At 42.3% G+C, this 17,308-nt stretch overlaps 1 protein-coding gene across 2 annotated transcripts in view; it reads right to left on the reverse strand.

Annotated features, from left to right (window-relative positions):
- The window catches only part of LOC117558304 (chemokine-like protein TAFA-5), a 177,132-nt gene that overhangs the window by 95,683 nt on the left and 64,141 nt on the right, over nucleotides 1-17,308 (reverse strand). The window contains exon 1 of one of the 2 annotated variants that reach the window (XM_034234380.1): nucleotides 15,326-15,993. The exons of the other annotated variant lie outside the window; for it this stretch is intronic. Coding sequence (XP_034090271.1) covers nucleotides 15,326-15,416 — 91 coding nt within the window. The 5' untranslated portion in view covers nucleotides 15,417-15,993. Of the gene's footprint in view, nucleotides 1-15,325; nucleotides 15,994-17,308 lie in introns of those variants that run through there. 2 annotated transcript variants of the gene reach the window in all.

Below are 17,308 nucleotides of genomic sequence, written 5' to 3' on the forward strand. Positions count from 1 at the left end.
AAGAGACGTACAGAAAAATACGTAAATAGTTTGGAATATTCCCTGCAGGAAAGAGGTGCAGATTGGCATGGACACCACGCTGAAACCTCCGGGGTATAATTTCCTTCTAAAGAGAAGTTTTTGTTGTGTACAGAAGTGATTTTCTGGGGAGCAAAAGTGATGAAGTGACTGGTAAATATCCCCTAACTGAGCTGGTTGGGTCACAAAAATACAAAATGTTATTTTACAAGCTTGAGTATTGGTAAAACATATGGCACTTCCACCATGCTTGATATTAGTGTAATGCATCTAGATATACTGAGGCAACCAATACAAATCATTGCAACATCTATGGTTGAGCTAATTCTACTATTGCAGGTATGTGGACAAATGCTCAACTTCATTTCTCATGCATGTGAGTCACTGTGAAATTATTGTATTTAGTCAATGCAAACTTATCAGAGGCAGCTGATCTAACCCACCTCTAAAAAATGTCAGAGGAATTCAAATTTGACTTTCAAAAATCCCCTATATGTTTGAGGACTGCTGATCAAACATGGCAGCAATGCAAATGGCTTCTGCTAGAAGAAGTGCAAGCAAGAGTAAAAATACTGATCTTAAAGGGGCACTATTATTCTAATGTTCAGGTTCATATTTGTATTTTGTGCGTCCATGTTTACATGCTTTAATGTTCAAAAAGCTCTTTATTTCTCTCATACTGCCTGTGCTGCAGCACCTATTTTCACCCTCTGTCTGAAACCAGAGCCCAGTCTGCTACTTTGTAAGGAATTAGTTAGACTTTAAACTGGGATTTTATAAAGTATGCTTAGCCGGCCGGCTCTATAGTGATTTTTCAACCGCTTAGAGATGTCCCGCCACTTAGCCTGTCACTTACAATGTGTTGGAGTGCTAGCCAAAAGAAGCGTAAGTGTTACATAAGAGGTTTCTCAATACTCTTTCCCCTCCTCGACTCCTATCCTCGACTCCTATCCTCGAGACTTAGTGCCGCCCACAGGAGATGCGAGCGGAGGACTGAGGAGGGGAACCGAGGAGGGGAAATTAGAGTTTTGAGAAACCTCTATAGTGATTTATTTGACGGAAGTAATCAAAGAAGTCCAATGGAGGCGTGTAAAGGGAACACCCAACAAAGCATAAAAAGGACCCTTAAACCAAGTAAAGTTGTCTCTATCTGTTCATCCAGTCACACAATAATGCTAACATTAGCAGCTAACACTGCTTCCAAAGCACACTGGTCAATGTATTCCCAAGAACATGTGCCAGCATTGTCCTAAGCAACTGATTTAAATCATATACATGTAAATTACACTGACATGGGAATAAAGGTTAACAATTTCAGTAATGTTTGTGACAAATGATCTTTTTAGTAAAAAATAACAATCAAATAATCTTAAATAAAGTAATCCTAAATAATAAGGTGAACCTGCAATAATAAAGGCTATTATTCACTACTCTACCAGATATGCCATCAATGACATGTTATGATATAGTTAGGTTTGTGCAATTGATCAAACACAACAAATTACCCATCATGCAATTCTCTACAGCCCCATATATGAAGAGAGTGGAACTCCATAGGGCTCTATAAGAAGTACAAAGAGTACAGTATGATGGTGAAAGCATTTAACTGAACAGAGAAGAGCTCAACTTAATCCCACATGTCGACATAAAGCACAAGTGCAGAAAAATACAACAATTCAATTGAAGAAAACAGCTATGTTTAAAATGCAAAGTTGAGAACATGGGAAGAGGACAATCACTACCAATGCAGCAGAGAATGATGTGCACCGTAAACACTTCATCCCACAATAACTGGATGAGCGGGAGCTGATGGCTCGGCACAGTGGCTGCTTTTCAAAAGTCTTTGTGCCAGTCACAAAGCTTAAATTGACTCCTGCAATAAAAGAAATGCCGGCGCGAGAGGAGGAGGTTGGAGAGGTAAAAGGAGATAGAGGAAGGCATTATATCACAGCAAGTAGCGACACAATGTTAGAGCACCAGGGAGTTAGGAGGACTAGAGCATATCAAGGTCCAGTTCTTTTTTTTGCGAGTTCATTACAAGCGCAATTCTCATTTTGTGCCAAGCTTTTTGTGAAACACTCGGCTCCTACACAGGAAACAGCACTATGGCGACATCATTCTGCATAACAAAAGAGAAGGAAAGAGGGAACAAGAAGAGGCGAGCGAGTATGTAGAGGAAGTTCTCCCTTGACGTGTGGATTAAAACGTGTCTATGTCCACATGTGTGTGCATTAGTAATAAAGCCAGGGGCTAGAGCTGGAGCGCAGACAGTCGACGTGCTTTAAAGGAGACGATGCGCTCACTGCGGCGCGGCATGAAGGATCCATTATTCATCAGCTCCAACACCAGAGGCAGGCCTCCGCTATTACTTCCAGCCGTTGGTGTACCGGCTCAACCTCATTGGAAAAAGGCTCCTGGACAGTAAAGGACAGTAGAGGAGGGGCGGGGAGTGCTGAGGGAGTTAACTGCCAGTTGTTTACTGCTCCTCACGCTCCCTGTTTTTCACACATTCTGTCAAAAGATAAACACAGTCTCTTATTCTGAGACGTTTTCTCCTTTCTCCCATTTCTACCCACTCCCACTTGTCGTCATTCTATACAGTCAGCTAAATCCTCTCTGTCCCTCTCTTTCCTTGCATTTATCTCACCCGCTGTCCCTCTCTGCCCCCCCCACCCTTGCTCCCACAACCCCTATGTCTGTCTCTATCTCCAGTAGAGGAGGTGCCAGGGCAGTGTAATTGGTATTCAGGCTCTGTCAGAGTCAATGCAGAGCCCTGTTAGCAGAATAAGAGTGGAAACATCCTTATCTGGATTTCCCTGGTAACCAGAGGGCGTGTGTGTGTGTGTGTGTGTGTGTGTGTGTGTGTGTGTGTGTGTGTGTGTGTGTGTGTGTGTGTGTGTGTGTGTGTGTGTGTGTGTGTGTGTGTGTGTGTGTGTGTGTGGAGTGGGGGGGAGACAACGACTCAGCTACACTTGCTGCTCTTATTATTTTTTAGTTTTCGGTCCTTTTTCTTTGTTGTTCTCTCTCTTCTTCCTCCCTCTGCTGTATGTGCTAATTATTGACTGGCTGCATGTGCACACACACACACACACACACACACACACACACACACACACACACATACACACACACACACACACACACACACACACACACACACACAACAGGATGGCACGCATTTACTGGAGTGTGTTCACAATTGCATATAGGCACACAAGGAATCATGGAGGAACACCTGCCTGCCTGCACACACACACACACACACACACACACACACACACACACACACACACACACACACACACACACACACACACACACACACACACACACACACACACACACACACACACACACACACACACACACACACACACACACACACACACACACTTGCACAGACATTACACAACCGTATGAAGCCCCCTACGGAGGCTTTCACTGGCGCAGCATCCCGACATCTGCATCTACCACACTTATCACACACACACACACACACACACACACACACACACACACACACACACACACACACACACACACACACACACACACACACACACACACACACACACACACACACACACACACACACACACACACACACACACACTCCTCTATCTCCTCTTAATTCCAGAGGGCTACACTACAAGACACATGTACTTGCGCAAGCACCATTATGGAGCTATTTTGGGGAGGTTGAGTAAATGCGACCAGCTCTCCAGTCCAGACTGCAGTATCCACACGCACAGGAAAATGTGACATCAGCTTGAATGAGAATTCATTAAAGACACTGTTTATATATTGGAATTGAAGAAAAAGGGTAAGTTATTGTACAATAGAACACTTAATCAGTGATAAGGAACAGAGATGAATGAAAAATACAACTTAAAGCATCCCAAATGCATCAAAATAAGGCTTCATATGGTTCTAAAAATGGACAATTCCAGGTAAAACCTCTACATTTTAATTTGCATGTTACTTTGCTTGACTTTTCTGTAATAATGTTTTCAATAAATGAGGCAGAGACTGATGGAAATGCAGGAACCAGGCATTCACCATCATGCATCATTAACACATTTCACCTTTGACCCCGGTGGAAATGGTCCTACTCCTAATTGGAGCTTAGTACATTCAACAGTCCGGATAACAATGGATATTATGTTTAACAGGGATTTATTGCGTAAAAAAGAATCGATGTGGAATGCCAATTACATTATGTTCATTTCTAAGAGGTTGTTATTTTTAAAAAAAGGCAAAGAATGGACAACAATAAAAGCATTGAAGGTATAAATCTATGAAAATGTATGAATTTTATACTCCTATAATATAATTATATTGCCTTTTTTACCTATTATTATTATTATTATTATTATTATTATTATTATTTAGTGCACACAATTATGATTGTGTAATTAACCGCAATCAACAAAATCATTCAAATGTAAATTCTACACGAATGCATTAGCAGGAATTATCCAGAACTATAATATATAACCATTTTGAAATGAATAGTTTGGCCAAAGCCTTTGCTCACAAAGCTGATTATGTATTTGTTTTATTATTCACCAAGCCAACACAGCAGGACACAAACTACACAAACATTATTTATTTAAATGTTGTATTTATGTAAGTTTACACATTTTCAGATTATTTTAGAAACAAGGAGATGCTGCAATCTGTTAATGTATGCACTGTGCACTAAAATACTATTTATTTTCAATAATTAGCTTGTTTTCCGAATGTTAGTTTGTTGCATATTTATGAATTTAGATGTTGACGTTATTCCAATAATGCTGGATATTAATTATAATGTTTCTTTATATTGCAGTGTTGCCACCACCAGTGTTTGAATATCAAATCTATTTTCAGTAACCACAGCCAGCCTAAAGTCAGACGTCTCATCGTGACATTTGGGGGGCACCGAGTTTGACTCTTGGTTGGCAGAAATGTTGACACTGAGCACATTAACATTGCAAATAGACACACACAATGACCTCTTCCATGTCATTCTCAAAGTAATGACAGCAATAAGCATCTAAAGTACCAATTAACTCTCAGCAACAGCCAGTACATTGACTTCTTTAGCAGTAGTTATCTGAATTCTTATCCCTCCAATGAAGTACTTGAAATATCCAAATAGGGTTGAATTAAAAAGTAACATGGAGAAAAACTGATGGTTTTCTCTGTCTCTTTGTGCTGGTTACTAGCAAAACCAATCCGTGTCTGACGTTACCTGGGTTACCATGGTAACCCTCCTCTAAAAAATAATGTATTTCAAGAAGCAACCCATCGGCAACAACCTGTGACTTTCGTTCTCTCACTCTGTCTCATTCTCTCTCGCCTTGTTTCTCTGTCATCATTCTACTTTTACTCTTTCTTTCATGCAATTGTTATTCCTCTCAGTATATAAATACACCGTATATGATATGAGGCGTACGGAAATATATATACTAGATATGGTCTTACTGTTGGCTTGCTGTCTTTTCCCGGGTTTCTCTCCCACAAACCCCCCCGCCTCCCTGCATGAACGGCCTCCATTGGACTCCTTTGTTCACTTCCGTAACAAAGTGACATCGCTTTGCAACACTCACGCTTCTATTGGCTAGCGCTCCAACACATTGTACATGATAGGCTGAGGGGCGGGACATCTCTAAGCGGTACCCCATTGAAGACAGAACCAGTCAGTTAACCAATCAGAGCAGACTGGGCTCTTGTTTCAGACTGAGGGTGAAAAAAGGAGGTTCAGCAAAGGCACTATGAGAAAAATAAAGAGCTTTTTGAATATTAAAGCATGTAAACATGTAACAATAGGGGATAAAATACACATATGAACCTGAACATGATCATAATATGTCCTCTTTAAATATTTGATTTTCTCCGACCCCTGTTGAAAATACCACTGTTTATTTTTAGCTCCAACCAGAGGAGATGGTGCATCAGGCTCCGTCACTACACTCTTATCTTTACTCATGGTTGGAGCTGCATGCATTTGTGTTCGCATGAGTGCGCACAAGCGACGAGAAGTCTACCTATGTGTGTGTATTTATGTGTAATAGTGCGATCGTGTGCACGGGAGCCCGCATGTATAACCCTGTGTGCCAATTATTTCATTACCAGCTGACGGATTTCTCTTTCCACCATTACTGCTCCCTCAGCCACAGGCCCCGGCAGAAACCTCAGCACACACACACACACACACACACACACACACACACACACACACACACACACACACACACACACACACACACACACACACACACACACACACACACACACACACACATACACACACACACACACACACACACACACACACACACACACACACACACTGATGCACACGAGCTAGCACACGGCAACCAGTTCAAGTCCATCAATTAAGGAGGCAATTTGCTCAAGTGGTTTCACCTGGGCCAAAAGGCAGGTGGGTGGTTATGCTCTGTTTACCTATCAGACACTATTAAGGGTGGAATGTCACTGGGCAGCACTGCCTTACTGATGTCAGTAATGCCTTTTTGTCTGCCTGAGGGTCCGATGGGGCTGTGCATCTGTGTGTATACGACAATTATGTCAAGTCCTGATATGATAACTCGAGTGTACTGTATCTGTCAATGTGTGCCAACCAAATGACAGATGACACTAACGTTTTGGTGTGTGTATGCTTGTTATGTGTCAGGTTATCAAGCTGCTGACATATAGAAGACATTTTTTCCCGACCACACATATCTCCATCTTTGACAAGATTGCTTGAGTGATCCGTCAATGTGTGTGTGTGTTGTTTAAGTGTAAGTGTGGACTGCATGTGTGTGGCCTCTGCAGCAATATTTCATTATCTCCAGGGTCCCATAAGAACCTGTCACACTGTGTGTTTGTGTATGTTTGTTGTGTGTGTGTCCCATTGTGGCTGTGTATGCAAATGTCCACAAGTCTGCCAATGTGCCTGTCTACTCTTGCTCGTAGCTTTTATTCACTATCTCTGAGAAAGACTTTGTTCTGCATGTATGATGAATTCACACGCACACACACACACACACACACACACACACACACACACACACACACACACACACACACACACACTCACACAATCTGTTTGATAATTTAGACTTGGAGCTACAGGAATGTGCCTTAGCAATGTACTAAAGCAAACACGAGACAGTCTGTCAAGCTCCGGTGTATATTCGACAAAGGGTATATGAGCATAAGTCTGCATTTGCATTTGTCACTCTGCATGTTAACTTGCAGGATTTAGCGTCCGTTGTGTTTATCTGCACAAAGAGCGAGGCTGCGTGTTTACATGCCAATGTTGTCGTGCAGATGTGCTCCGAGGCCCATTCACCAACAGGACCTACATGTCAATGTATCCTTCCACTGCTGTTTGATTTAAGCAAAGGGCATTCTGTTTCCTGCGTCCCACAAGCCCCATTTCCGTTCAACTCATTGGATGTGGTATTATCCTTGGGCTTATGTGGCGGTGCACAAGCTATAATTTATTGTCTGTTCAGCAAGGCAAATGTGCAAGCCTGGCATATTTCATTTGCTGAATACATATCATTATTAAAATGTGATTTTCCTCTACCTTTTTTTTTGGTGTGTTTCACACTGTGCGCTGGAATGCTATCTAGGGTACGTCTGATTCATGCCCTAACTGTGAATTTCTTGGTGATAATAACCTCTGAAATATGGAGTAGGGGGTCCGACGTGAGAGCCAAAGAGGCTAGCTGAGTCAATGTTATGAAAGGGAAATGATGTGTCACATCACATCACATCAATGCATAGTAAATAGTGCATTACCTCTCATATGATGAAACACTATGTTTGAAAAAGCAGTGACCCACCTGCCCCCTTATATATATGAGCTTTAACATATATATATATATAGCACCCGTAGCACTGAATCTGGCATAACTTCTCAATTATTGAGTACACTGTTTGTTTACCATATGCATTACTTTTAAGTGTAGACTGTAGCTTTAAAAATTCCCTAGCGTTAGCACTGTAAAGAAACAACACATCACGGAAGAAGAAAGCTTTCTGTATTCATGAGTTTGGTTTTAACAGTCCCTACAGGTATAATAATGAAGTCCCTCTCCCCTATGTGGAATGGAGCGTAATGATTATGATGAAGCAGATTCTCCAGCTGTTTTTCTACCCCCCCCCCCATGTATCGACAGGGCTGTAAACATAAGCATAAAACTATGTGTAGTAACAAAGTAACTGTAAAAACTAAGGGCTATTAACCGAAGGAGATATGCTAAACAGATGCACAGTGCATTTTGAGGTATAATCACTGCAAAAATGAAGACTGCACAATATTAACTTAGTTTTTCTTGATGGAACATAACTCTAAAGTGATTTTCTGAGCATGAAACTTTAATAATGTAAACTCAGTTTGTCTTAGCATGTGAACTACATGACCCATCGATCAATCCAAGACGTCCCGCCTCTGTGTTTTAGATTCCACCCATCACATACTCTTCATTCAAACTACTCCACAACTTCATGGAACAGGAGATAAAACATGCAATCATTTGAATAATGTTATTCGAGAAAACCTGTTGGATTACAATTCGACATCGTGACGCGTCAATTATGTTGACGAAGATCGCCATAAGTGCAGGAACGGGTCGAGTTATCTCGCTGTGTTGCATTACTAACATCCATGTCAGCACCTCTTCCACGCCATAATGGCATTAGAAGATAAATGAGTGGCACCGCTCGTTATGACCCATAATGTTATGGCGTGTCCTTTACAGTGAGCTAAACCCATTTTTCTCTCGCAGCGTGAGATGGAGAACAAGGAATTGGAAGCCCACAAGCAATCTATTCAAGGGTGCAACAAGCTAAGGGGATGTGACGTGCCAATGTTTTTTAGTGATTTTCATTATGTGTCATTCTATTCTAATTCATTTTCAATTGGGCCATAAGAGTCACCGCCGTAAGCAGTGCAAAAAAAGGCCGGGAACGAGCGAAAGAGGATCTTGGTTTAGCTGCAAGACATCCAGAGAAATAAAATAATGATCTTTATGAAATTGCTTTAGACACAATCTGACAGCCGAGACAAAGCAAGTTGCTGGCCTTGTTCGAATCGATAAAGCCTCCATTAGTTTTCTAAAGAGTAACATGCAATTTGTTTCAGTGGAGCAGCATGGCATCGGTAATATTCCGCCACTTTGACAGCAAAAGTTAATGCACTTTGGCCAACCCTAATGTGAGATTATACCTTCATTTCTATCAAATGGAAATGGAAAACGCTCCGAACGCATCGGATCCATAAAGCATGACCGAGCCTGTTATCATAGTCACCACGTTTGTGTCACAATGGCTGCCAGCGCTGAGCTTTTGTGAAGACTGAAAAAAACATTCTGGATCAGTTTAAATGACTGTGATCTCACGCACAAAGAAGATCAAACTTCTTAAGTAGCTATTGATTAGCCAGATAAACAGAGACTGTCATTGATCTGAGGGATGACCTCATCGCCACCTTTGACACTGCAGGGAAATCGCAAATTGAAACTGCGGAAGGGTAAGCACACTTCTCACCCATCATTTCCTCAAGAACGTGTAGATGTATCACACTCGAGCACCCCGGTGGGTCACGGAATCAATAGCCAGAGGGTTAGTTTATGAAAAGAACGGACAGAGGCTCAGATCCCTTAAATCAGCACTCTTTGAGCTTGTATATCTTGATGAATACGCTCCAAGCTTGGGTTAGATCATCCGAAGGGGAGGAACGATCTCTTTGAGGGATGGTCATGATGGACATGTTGCCGGTATTGCAAGAATAAGCCTAGAGGAATCCGCCCTCCTCGGAGGAGGAAAACGCTGATCTGAGAGGATCTTTCTCCCACCAGCTGACATCCCATAGACAAATGGCCTCACTAGACTCTAACCTCTCAAACCACCTCCTTTTTCTTGTCCTGTGCGTGTGCCAAACACTCCTCCTCCATCCAATCTCGTGCGTGTACATACACTCAAATCACTCATTTATAAAGCTCTATCGCAGTGACCAGAACACATTCCCTGACTACCTCATTTAATTAAAGATACAGCTGCAGTTATTAAAATCCCTCAATCCTTAATGCGTTCCCCACACATCAAGGACATCTAGCAATCTGCACAGGCTTGCTGATCTGTGCCACAAATGTACTGCATGTGTTTCACATTTTATCCGCAGCATCTGTATTACGTTAATGCACCCTGAGGATGGGAGACGAAGCTATCGCATGTCCTTGCTGATTCAAGGTTTAACAGAGTAGCTTTAATTCTGTGTCTTGGAGCTTGGTAGGGCCTCGGGAGAGTTTTAGGCGGCACTTCATGGGTGAAAGGGCAGGAATAAAGTGTGTTAGGTTGATGTCTTTCTGACATCACTATTTCCAATGGTCTCTCCAGTAAAAAGCTAGAACCTAGAGAGGGTCCTCACAGCCAGCTTTTCATTAGGGTCTAAATCCAAGCACTGCCTTTGTTATTGTCCCACAGCACTGCCAAAAAGCAATCAATAGGACTTTAGGAAAACTGGGTGCCCACTTTTTTACTGTCCCATAATCAATAGGAACTGTGAAAACAGTGCAATGAGTGAGTATTGGGAATAACACACACACACACACACACACAGATGAAAAGTGCCGCAGGACTCGAGGGGGTCGTTTGGAGTTGGATTACCTTGTAAAATCACCACAGGTTTCTGCTGCAACTGTGATTGATTCATCGAAGTGAATTAATTAACAAACCCTTTAAGTAATGAATCAATTACACAATTGATTAATGAGCATTGCCCTCATGGATTACGGTTGATACTGACCATTAAAGATACATTGTGCCCAATTGAAATCAGTTTACAGCAGATTACACGCGGATGAACGCTTACCTGGTGCTATTGCTGTGAAGGATTTCACTTCGCTGAGGATTTGTAAAGTAATGCAAGGTGATCGTGACACTTCAGTGTGCCAAAAGAGTATTACTGCTGCATTAAAAACATGCTCACAATCTTTGGGGCTAAATTCCCTAAAACACCTACTTTCTCCACATTAATATGCATGAAAAAGGAAGAAATACTTGAAGACTATGCCTCTCGGAGTCATATTTAAGACTGAGCCTATATTGCAGCTCACTCTGGCCTTGACTGTAATTAAACCAATCTACATCTTTAAGATGCAGGTGATGCTACTACGCCTTTTAACGGCTGCACCTGAAGTGTACACAGCATTCTGCTCCTTTAGAACAAACACGATATTCCGACGAGAAGACAAATTGAAACACTCACAGATGGCACAAGGAAATTGGATAGTAAAGGCTGAAATCTGTGCAATAAGAAAAAAAACACTGAAAACAAAATAGTGCAGCATAAAGAGAAAAATATTAAAGAACTGTCAGGGTAAACAACAGTTGTGTCGCAGTGCTTGCGTCTGTTCACAGCTTGGCAGAGAAAGCAAACAGTATATGTTATCTAACTCTTTCCATTCCTGTAGAAAGGCTTGATACATCTACATGTGAGGGAGAGGCCACCTGACAACATTCTATTGTTCTATTGACTATAGAAGTTCCTTTTTTTATTTTGTCCAACCGTTTTTCTTAAGGGGCCCTATGATGCTCATTTCAGGTTCAAATGTATATTTTGTGCCTCTACTGTGACATGTTTACCAGCTGTAATGTTCAAAATGGTCTTTATTTTTCTCATACTGCCTGTGCTGCAGCACCTCTTTTCACCCTCTGTCTGAAACCAGAGCCCAGTCTGCTCTGATTGGTTAGATGGCTGGCTTTGTTGTGGTTGGTCAACGGCTTAGAAATGTCCCGCCCCATAGCCTATGACGTTGGAGTGCAAGCCAATAGAATCGCCAGTGTTTCATAGTGATGGAAGTTAACAAGAAGTCCAATGGAGGCGTTTCAGGCAGGGAACTTTGGGATTTTAGCCTTTACAAACAATTTACATTAACAAAAACCTATACACTACAAGAAAGGCCCCCAGAAATGTTAATAGGCCATCTAAAGCAATATTGACAGAGAGAAGCTCCTCGTGCATTGCTTCCTAAACTCTTAAGAATTTACGAGGCTTCCCTTTCGACACCTACTGTATGATTGCCACTTCTTGACCCAAATCTGCCCGAGGCTGCCATGAGCAGAGCTGTCACGCCACAGAATGCCATTCTAATCCATATTCTTAACAAATAAATATGAATAAAAAGAAGATCCTCTGGCTAGCCCTTCTCTCTGTGGTGAATGAAAACTGATGTTGGGTCGCTTGATGTCAAGCGCAGTGTATATGAATACACATATCTCTGTCACTTCGGCACATTACGGCTCACCCTGCGGTTTTACCTGAGGATCAATAACGGCAGTTGTCAGGCAGACTGGCGGTGGGGAGGTAGAAGACATTAAGAGGCCATTGGGGTGTGCAGACACAAGGCTTTATGAATGAATAAAGAAGAGACATGAAACGACGGCACTGCAATTCAACTTGTCATTGCCACAGAGACGTGTTAGGTAATATGTTTCTCGTTGAAGTATGAAGCAGCGATGGTGTCTACAAGCTAAATGGGAACAGTTAAAAGGTAGTTTAGCAGAGGGATTTATCAGTGAGCATCTTCATTACAGCACATGTCTAAAAAGTGACTTACTCGTAATGTACTTTGAATTCAATTGTATCTTCTGTCTTCTAAAGTATGCTTTTTTCAGAACCTGGTACACCCTATGTTCAATGGTTAAAGCCAAGATCATTCTATTGTACGACCAACCTACAGAGGCAGGTATAAACAAATCATGACATTCATTGAAAGGAATTCATATTTGGACAATGTAAACTAATCTTGGCTGATACTGATTTTCTCTTTCTCTCTTCTGTTTTTTTTAAAGCTGCTCTTCATAACTTTAATTGTTACCTACAGGGTGCCTCAAGATAATGCTAGAAAATATGTTACAATAACAGTGTGACAACCTTACCTCATTTCGCCAAACAACACTCATTATTTTACATCATCCTGTGCCATTTGGATCCACCAGAAACCAAAAGACTATTCCATGAACCTGTCAAGACTCTTTATTGCCATGTGACAAATATCTTGGCCAATGAAGAGCAAAATGGGATTTGCTCCATTGCCTAAATTATTGAAGTGGACAGTATGAGAAATTGATGGCGCAAAATTCATCCACATTCCCTATGCATAATGTTTTAATACGTTTCCAATCCCAATCCGCCCTCTCGGCATCCTCATTTCTCATTGCACAAGTCACATTATGCAAGGATGGCTGACACAATGAGGTGCACGACTCCCAAAAATACACTCGCCGCTGTGTTGGGCTAGTGGCATAGGTGTGACAGTTTGCTTCTTTAGGAGCCAAAATCACCATCCTGGAAGTGCTACTAGCTAGCATGATAATGATATAATGATAAAAGGATATCAAGCTATATTCAGATAACACCACCAGGAATAACACATGCATGTAAACACACATGCAGATGAGAGGATAATCTAAAAATACATGATTTATTTGCCTTTTGTTCTGTATGTGACTCCCATTGGAGAGGCTTGTGTAGCACAACCCTGATGTTTTAATGAAGGCATATGTGAGCGAAGATTCAAAGGGTTTCTGTTCTTTTTTAAGGTCCCTCGTGCATGCCTTTCATTATTCTCACCCCCCAAAAGATTGTCACTAATGCGGTCCTTTGAATTCATTTTATCAGCTTGTGTTATTAGCACTCACAGCTGGCTTTGACCTTGGTTGCTCTTGTAGCCTAAAGTGAGCTTATTCTTCAACCCTGCTTTGTGGGCTTTCTCTCACTCTTTGACTCCATCTCAATTTGAACCATAATGAACTTCAATCCCAGCCCCACCCCCCACAAAAGGTAATAGCTATTCGGTTTCCAGTTTGAAACCAAAGAAAATGCAGACTTAGGGGGAAAAAAACACTTTGGTGTAAAAGCACAACATGATACAGACAAACAACGCGGCGAGTGAAGGTCAAAAATATTGCCTTGCCAGTTGACAATGCTGATGGCCTGAATCTAATGAGCCCCTCGCATTAACACAGCCATGAGCAGCACTTATTTTCGTATTGTGAGGTGGCCGCACAATCCTCTCTTTGACCTCTGTGGAAGAGGCTAGCATGCCACAGTAAATTAAAACTCCAAAGGAAGGCTTTGGGACATGTGCCAGTACAAAATCCTGAACTCCCCTTTGTCTCTCATTCTGGCTGACGGACACGTTGTTTTTCTTCTCCCCTCTTCAGTATTGCTGGACATTCTCCTACCCTGCAGTAGTCATGGACTCACCCCGGTGAGGAGAAAGTGTTTGCCACTGCTTGACCTGAATATTTGCCCAGAGCCGGAGGCAGGGAGAGGGGATGGCAGGCCATTCCAAGCCACGCTTCTCGACAAACCGGCACAAAGAGAAACCATGACAGTTCCTAAGTGCCAAGCAGACTCTGCTCGCCCTGGGGTATACATGTACAAAGGGAATATTAAGTGCTGTTTTTTGTGCCAGGTTCACACAGTACAGAAATTCCCTGGGTTACACCGTTTGACTTTCATAAGGAGTTTGAGAATAAGTGTGCTCAACCTCTGTGGGAAGATCTCCCAGTGGACAGGTATGATGTATATTGATTATGCTAAATTGCGTCTGGAATTAGTGATGTTTAACACACTGAAACAACAGAGCAGATTGGGTTTATAGAATGTCAGCAAATGCAACTCAATGAATAACCTCCCAAATAACAGCTGCACCACCTGCCACAACGCAGCCATGTCCGCTAACCTTAGAGCAAAGCCTCGATTGCGACAAACAGTGTACTGAAGCATGAGCATCACTGTAATTTATGAAGCATGATCGCGATTAAAACGTGTTGCAAGAAAACACAATACATTGAACATTAGAAGCACTTGACCTCAATGTTACCCTAAAGCTAGACTCTAGTGCCATCTATTGAAAACGTTTACAACACATCAGTATTCTATACAAACACTGAACTGCATGTCTACTGATTTTATTTTCTGCACAGCTTGAATTGATGTCTTGCTGAGGGTGATCGATTCATCAATTTTTGCTCAATCGATCAGCTTGTGGCAAATTACTTGTTGATAAGGGAAATCACAATTGCATATGTGCCTCATGTAAACTAGTGTTGTCTGGATTGGATTTTTATTATACAAGAAAAAAGTCGACATTTTCCTACGATTGAGCCGACGCCACGGAAACTCCGCATTGGAATTATTGTAGCGAAAAACTTAAAAAGAACTACAAGGGAAGGCGATGGCGCATTCAAATAGTGCAAAAGTAACATGTGATTTGGCGGAGTTTTGAGTGATTACCTTCTTTGAGCAGGTGGGAGTGGAGAAGGAGAAGGAGAAAGCAGCAGATCACTGCTCCAGTCAGTGCCCACGCAACTCGGAGCAGCTGCATCCTGGCGTAGGAAGGTTTGTGGCGGAGCGACACAGCCGAGCAGCGGAAAGAGACACACTCCACCTCAGCTCACAGACACGCGCTGACTCATATTCTGTTGGCCATGGAATTCAGAAATTCCTTCCCTTAATGCAAAATCCTCACTTGATAGTCCAGTTTGGATGTGATAAAGATTTGAGATTCCGTATAGAAAGACAAATACGCGCTCTCGGTGCGTCAGAGTGTCTCCAAAACAGGAGAGCGATTAACCCCCAATCAGCGTCTGAAGGGCTGACATGTTCCCTCACACCACTTCTCTTTCCTTCAAGTAGCAGTCTCCCGTCGGCTCTCTGCGGGTGTTTAGCGCGCGGCAGGTTGGGGAGAGCGGGCTGCGCCCCTCGGTGCGTCTCCGTCTTCGAGTGCGCACGGCGGTCCACGGCGATGCGGCGCGCAGATGATAATCACCGCTCTCCGCTGCATGTTACGCACATCTCTCCCACTGCTGGGGAGGCAGAGGCAAACACTGGCAACCGAGTCGCCTTGCAGCCTCTCTCTCCCTCTCTCTCTCCCCCGGTTCTCCACTATATTGCTCCGTTGTTCCGTCTCTCTCTCTCTCTCTCTCTCTCTCTCTCTCTCTCTCTCTCTCTCTCTCTCTCTCTCTCTCTCTCTCTCTCTCTCTCTCTCTCTCGCCCCCTTCTCTCTCTTTCTCTCTTGAATAACTCCAATGCAACCCCTTGCTCTTTACGCACGAGAGCTGCCTGTGTCATGCGTCCCCTGGATAATCCCTGCTCTTCTTCATGTGCGTTTTCAACATGTTTTGCTCACAAATCACTGTGGATGGCAATTCCCCCCCTGACTTTTATTTGAAGGCAAATTAAATCAAACTGATCTGCGCATGACCTTTACTACCTGCCCCCCCCCACACACACACACACACCTTTTCCCATCAGATTTTGAAGATCAAAACAGTTGCAGGAATGCCGGCACACTTCTCTTTCCTACATTTCCCTGTGTGCTACTCATACAGAGATCGGCTGGGTTTTTTTTAAAATCTCTGTTTAGCTCCAGGTTACGTCACAACTCCCCCAAATAATCTCCTCCAGCTACAGATAGTGCTGCTGCTATGAAAGGATGTTTCCACTGATAAAACAAATGGCACACTGTGGGCTGCAGGTGATCATCAAGTCATGGCCGAGGAGGTGGAGTTGCAGCAATCTTTGACTCAAGTTTACTTATCAATACTAAACCAAAATGAAATTATACCTCCTTTGAAAGTCTCGTTTTTAGATTTACGCATCCGACCTGGAAAACTTTGCAGCCAGTCCTTATTCAGAATTATTATCAGAATTCTCTGAGTTGTTATCAACTTCTTAAAACAGATAAAGTAATTATCGTAGGTGACTTTAATATTCATGTTGACGATGATAAAAATAGCCTTACTGTTGCATTTAACTCTATATTAGATTCTGTTGGTTTCTGTCAGAGTGTAAATAAACCAACCCACTGCTATAATCACACTCTCGACCTTGTTGAAATTGAGCAACTATTAGTCAAACCGCATAATCCTGCTTTATCCGACCATTTCTTAGTAACTTTTGAAGTACTGTTACTAGACTACAAAGCATTAGTCAAAAGCTCCTGCAGCAGAAACCTATCTGTTAGTGCTATAGCCACATTTAAGGAAGAGATTCCACCAATACTCGATAGCATGTCTGTATGTAAGGGAGGAAACTTATACAAAATGTACACCACCCCAAATTGATCATGTTGTTGATAGTGCTACAGATGCACTGCGAATAAAATTAGACTCTGTTGCTCCTTTGAAAAAGAAGAAAATAAAACAACATAGATTAGCTCCATGGCATAATGCCGAAACCCGCAAAATAAAGCAAAAATCGAGAAAACTTGAAAGG

The sequence above is a fragment of the Gymnodraco acuticeps genome, unplaced genomic scaffold (assembly GCF_902827175.1).
Source record: "Gymnodraco acuticeps unplaced genomic scaffold, fGymAcu1.1, whole genome shotgun sequence".
In the NCBI taxonomy this organism is placed as follows: domain Eukaryota; kingdom Metazoa; phylum Chordata; class Actinopteri; order Perciformes; family Bathydraconidae; genus Gymnodraco; species Gymnodraco acuticeps.